Source organism: Brassica oleracea, chromosome C1 (assembly GCF_000695525.1).
Source record: "Brassica oleracea var. oleracea cultivar TO1000 chromosome C1, BOL, whole genome shotgun sequence".
Classification (NCBI taxonomy): Eukaryota; Viridiplantae; Streptophyta; class Magnoliopsida; order Brassicales; family Brassicaceae; genus Brassica; species Brassica oleracea.
The window spans coordinates 13,938,671-13,943,479 of record NC_027748.1 but is presented as its reverse complement, the minus strand read 5'-3'; the positions used below and the strand labels follow the sequence as shown (position 1 = coordinate 13,943,479).

Genomic DNA, 4,809 nt, shown 5'->3' with positions numbered 1-4,809 from the left:
CGTGTCACTCCGCATGCCTAGACGGGGAGTTTGATCGTCCCGATCATTGTCTCAGAAGCTCCGTTGAACCCTGTGAGGGAGCGAGATGATGGTTTCATGTCGCGCAAGTCGACTCCCATCTTATCGAGCGTATCTCGAAAGATCAAATCGACTGAACTACTAGTATCGATCAAAACTTTAGCGACGTCACACTTCGCGATTCCTACTTCGACTAGTAGGGGGTCGTTGTGAGGTAGATGGACGCCGATGGCATCGTCTGGTGAGAAAGTGATCGAGGGATCATTCTTAGGTTTCGATGGCCATTTCTTCGAGGTTATTGCCTGTCGTCGATGATCCTTTACTGACCGGACAGAATCACCGCAAGGAGGTGAGCCACCCATGATTACATTTAAGAAATTCGATTCGACGTTGTTTCTCAATTGAGTTCTCAAGTCGCTAGGCGAGTCTTCGACAATGGGTAAGTCCTTGACGACGGACGTGTCTTTGATAACATATTTGTGTTTGTTGAAACTCTTGGATTTCACCTCCTCGAGCCTTCGTCGTAAATCTGAACGCTTTGGTCGATTGAGCTTGATCCTGGAATCTTCTGATTTAGAGTTGAGCTTATCCCGAAGATCGATGACTCGTAGCCTGAGGTGAAATCGAGCATTCGAGTCCTCGATTTTCCTAGCCTTGGACTTTTCGATGATTGAGCGTAGATTGCCGTGTGAGTCGTGTGTGCGATCAGTTTGTCTGCGACTTTCTTCTGAGCTTGTTTCTCAAGTCGTTCGACCCTTCTAACCCGACGCTCTCGTTTGGTCGCTTACTGGAGTACTCGTGCGAGTCATGGACTTGTTTGTCCTCTTTTTCATCCGAAGGGGAACTTGGTCGTGCGAGGATGACTTGGACACGTCGACGAGGTTGCTCTTCTTCGACTTGTGCTTCGCCCTCATCTTCGTCCTGCTCTTCTAGCTTGTCATCCTCCGTATGCTTTGGCCGAGTTCCAGACTTATCATGATTCTTGTGAGCTTTCTTTTCTTTGCTTTTGCTCCAGCTCTTGGTGCTGTTTGGCCTAGGGTTGGGCAGCTCGACGTTGGATGTCCCGTTCTCATAAGATGAGAAAAGGGCATCGACCAAATGCATGCAACTCCTCGTATCATGCGCTTTAGATTTATGGAAGCTGCACCACAGATTTGGCTCAGCTGAGCCAGGACTTGAAGTTGAAGGCGTCAAAGAGGTTTACGGCTTCTCATCGTTTTCCCAGACGTTCCAACCTTTTTCGCGTACGACGACAGTCGGTCCAGGAGGCGGGTTTTTATCTTCGACAACATAGACGAAACTCTTCGGCTGGTTAGGTTTGTTGCCAGAGGTGTGCTAACGGGGTTCTTGGCGTGCCTCGGGAGCTTTCGGGGCGGTTGCCGGTTTGGCTGCCGTGTTCAGTTTCTTGAGTATCGCTACTGTATCTTCCTCCATACGGATGAAGTTGTTCGACCTAGCGATAGCATCCTGGAGCGAGGTGGTAGGATTTCTGTAGAGGTCCTCGCGAAACAAGGACTTGAAGTAGAGGGTATTCATTAGCGTGTCGACGGTGACACTGTCGGGGACTTGCACTTTCGAGGCGACTGCTTTGAACTTTTCCATGAAGTCGCGGAGGCTTTGGCTCGATCCTTGAGATAGATTCCAAAGGTCAGACAAAGTCGCTCCTTGTCTTGTAAACATAATGCACTGCTTGAGGAATGCAGTCGTCAGGTCGTGAAAGTCGTTGATGGAGTCTCGCTCCAATCCAGTGAACCACCAGAGGGCCTGTCCTTGAAGACTTTTGACGAAGAGACGACAGTAACCGGCGTCCCTTTCTTCTTCGGAGAAGTTGGTTCGACCCATCGTGATGTTGAAAGCAGTGAAGTGATCAGTTGGGTCCGCCTTTCTGGCGTACGTCGGAAGGCGAATTTTTTCGATCGGCCGGTAACGAACGTCGGTGATCTTCCGAGAAAAAGGGGTTTTTAGGGTTTCGGCGAGGACGCGTTCGATCAGCGGTGCTGAAGTAGGCCATTCAAGCATCCGGTCTTTCATGTCCAGGACTGATTGCTTAAGCTCGGCGAGTTCCCGGATAGTGACGAGATCGATGCCGCCGGGCGTTTGGACCTGTACGGCATCCATGTTTGTGGGGTTTCCGGCACTGGCTGTTCTGTAAGTGTCGAACAGTTGTTTTCGGATAGTCGTAGCCGGATCTCCTGAGCCCCCGGCCAACGGAGCTAAAATGGCGGCGATGGGGACGAGTTGCTCTGTTGTCGCCTTCTGGGCGGCGTCTTGCTGCGCCATCCTCTCGAGTATGGTTTCTGCGATGGCTGCTGCTGTTGGAGCGCCTTCAGTCACCGGCGACTCGTCGTCTAACGGCGAGTCGGGTCGAGTCATGATCTTTTGTTGACGCTACTCTGTCTGCCCCACGGTGGGCGCCAACTGTTTAAACTGAGACTGTCAATGAACTAGTGAAGAGAAAGGACGAGTTCTCGTCGGTGGGTCAAGGCAAAGACGTGTTTTATTAGATCAATGTTTCGAAACAGTGTTACAAAAGGGGAAGAGAACGGTTGAAATAGTCCGGCGAAGATAAGTTCGTCGGACCGTACAAGTCGGCGAGATGTAAGATGTAAAACCCTAAGTCTAGCCGAAAATGTGTGTGTAGTAATTTGCGGATCCTCCACTTGTTGCCTTTCCTCCTCCTTTTATAGACAAATGCTCGTTGACCTAATGCGCTCTGCCTCGATGGGCCTCCTCGAGTGATTGGGCCGGGGCGTCAGACCGCTGACGTTCAGTCAGTCTTCTCGCCGACAAAAAGTAGTCTAGAGCCGAGCCGATCGTCGGCTCGCGAGTCGACGAGCTGACTTTCTTTGTTGTAATGATGTGACTGGATAATTGTCTTGCAGGTCTTTTGGGAAGGCTAAGCCCATACCCAACACTAAATTCATTAGTTTCCATACAAATTGAATCTATTCTCGAGTAAGGAAAATGCAGCTTTGGGCTTCTCCTTTCAATCGAAAAGGTCTGAGCACTACTCCCTCCGTTTCAGATTACTTGTCGTTATAGGGCAAAATTTTTGTTTCAAAATAAGTGCCGTTTTATAATTTCAATGCAAAATTGAATGATTTTATATTTTAATCTATTTTTCAATTGGTTAAAATGTGGTTAGGTGTATTGGTAATGAAGTTTTTATCTAGTAAATATACAAAATTAAATGTTTTCTTAATCTGTGTGTCAAATTCTATAACGACAAGTAATCTGAAACGGAGGGAGTAATAAATTACTTTCATAAAGAAATGTTACTCTCAATTAGGCCTGGGCAAAATAACCGGAACCGAAAAACCGAACCGGAACCGAACCGAAATACCCGAAACCGGAACCAGACCAATACCCTCAAATACCCGAACGGTTCCTATATTTTTATATCCGAAATAACCGAACCGAACCGGAACCGAACTGAGAACCGAATGGGTACCCGAATATATAAAAATATTAATTATATATACATATAACATCATTAAATATATATTTTAAATTTAAAATTCTATTAAAAGTATATGAAAATAGTTTATGATAACTAAATTATTATAAAGTATCCAAACTACCCGAAAGTATCCGAAAGTATCCGGATAGTTTTATCTGAAATATCCAAAGTAATCCAAAATATCCAAAATTTTTATGTAAATCATCTTAATTATTTGATATTTTACCCTAAATAACCGATATTTTATCCAAATTATCCGAACTACCCGAACTATCCGAACCCGAACCGGATCCAAATGAGAACCGAACTTTTTCCGGATATTTTCCGGTTCCTACATTTACTATCCGAACCGAACCGAACCCGAAACTATCCGAACCGAACCGAACCGAAAATAGGTCAAGTACTAAATGGATCCTGTAGCCCTTATCCGAACTACCCGAAACCCGAAATACCCGAACCGAACCGAACCGATACCCGAAATGCCCAGGCCTACTCTCAATAATAAAAACATATATTTCCGTGATGCTTGTTATAAATCATGGAGTGGATTGACATTAACCAGGCCCGGTCCAAGACCGGTCCAATACCTAGAAGATGGAGGGACGGCCGAAGCCTAGAGAGAGGAGAGAGAACCGACTTCAGTTGAGAGAAAGACGGCCACAAACCTTAGAGAAAAGGAAACCCTTTCCTTTTCTTAGTAGATGTAATCTTTCCATTATTATGTTTTAGTAGTTTTTCTATTTCCTGTTGGATTAGGATATGTACACTTTCCTTTTATCTTCATCTTGTAATCCTTATATAAAGGAACCCCCTTGATCATTAATAATAACATAGAAATATTCAGTCTCTAAACTCTCTAATTATAACACGTTATCAGCACGATAGACTCCAAAACCCTGAGACAAAACCTAACCTAAATTCCGTCACACATAAACCCTAATCCAAGCGCAACTTAAGATCAATCTATCTCTCAAACCCTGAGGAACCAGACAACGAGCCACATATCAAATTTAAGCTCTTGACGAGACAAATCCATCAGCGCAAACCGTTTGTCGATCCGATCTCAGACGCGCCCACACTCGCAGAAACAATACACGGCGCCGCCTTGGTCTTTTGGAACCCTAACCCCGAAGAACCCTAAATTGTTCTTGCTTGCGTTCCAGCTCACCAGCATCCGATCAGCTCCAGCCCTAAGGTGTTCCTGATCCTAGACGACATCAGATTCCAGTTTGTATCACGGTTAGCTTGAGTTCACAATCAACCAACTCGAGACCCAATAGGTAGAAGACAGCTCGCGTCCGCGTCGCAGCTCGCGTCCGAGGTTCATCCAT

The 4,809-nt window shown here is 46.0% G+C and overlaps 1 protein-coding gene across 1 annotated transcript; it reads right to left on the bottom strand.

Moving 5' to 3' along the window:
• Positions 1-1,353: 1,353 nt before the first annotated feature.
• Positions 1,354-2,391, bottom strand: LOC106332302. Its single transcript, XM_013770774.1, has one exon. It carries the CDS (start codon positions 2,389-2,391, stop codon positions 1,354-1,356), a length of 1,038 nt encoding a protein of 345 aa, XP_013626228.1.
• Positions 2,392-4,809: the final 2,418 nt, after the last annotated feature.

What these genes read in the sequence shown, in the direction of transcription:
- LOC106332302 (XM_013770774.1), bottom strand. Translation starts at nt 2,391, where the DNA reads ATGACTCGACCCGACTCGCCGTTAGACGACGAGTCGCCGGTGACTGAA.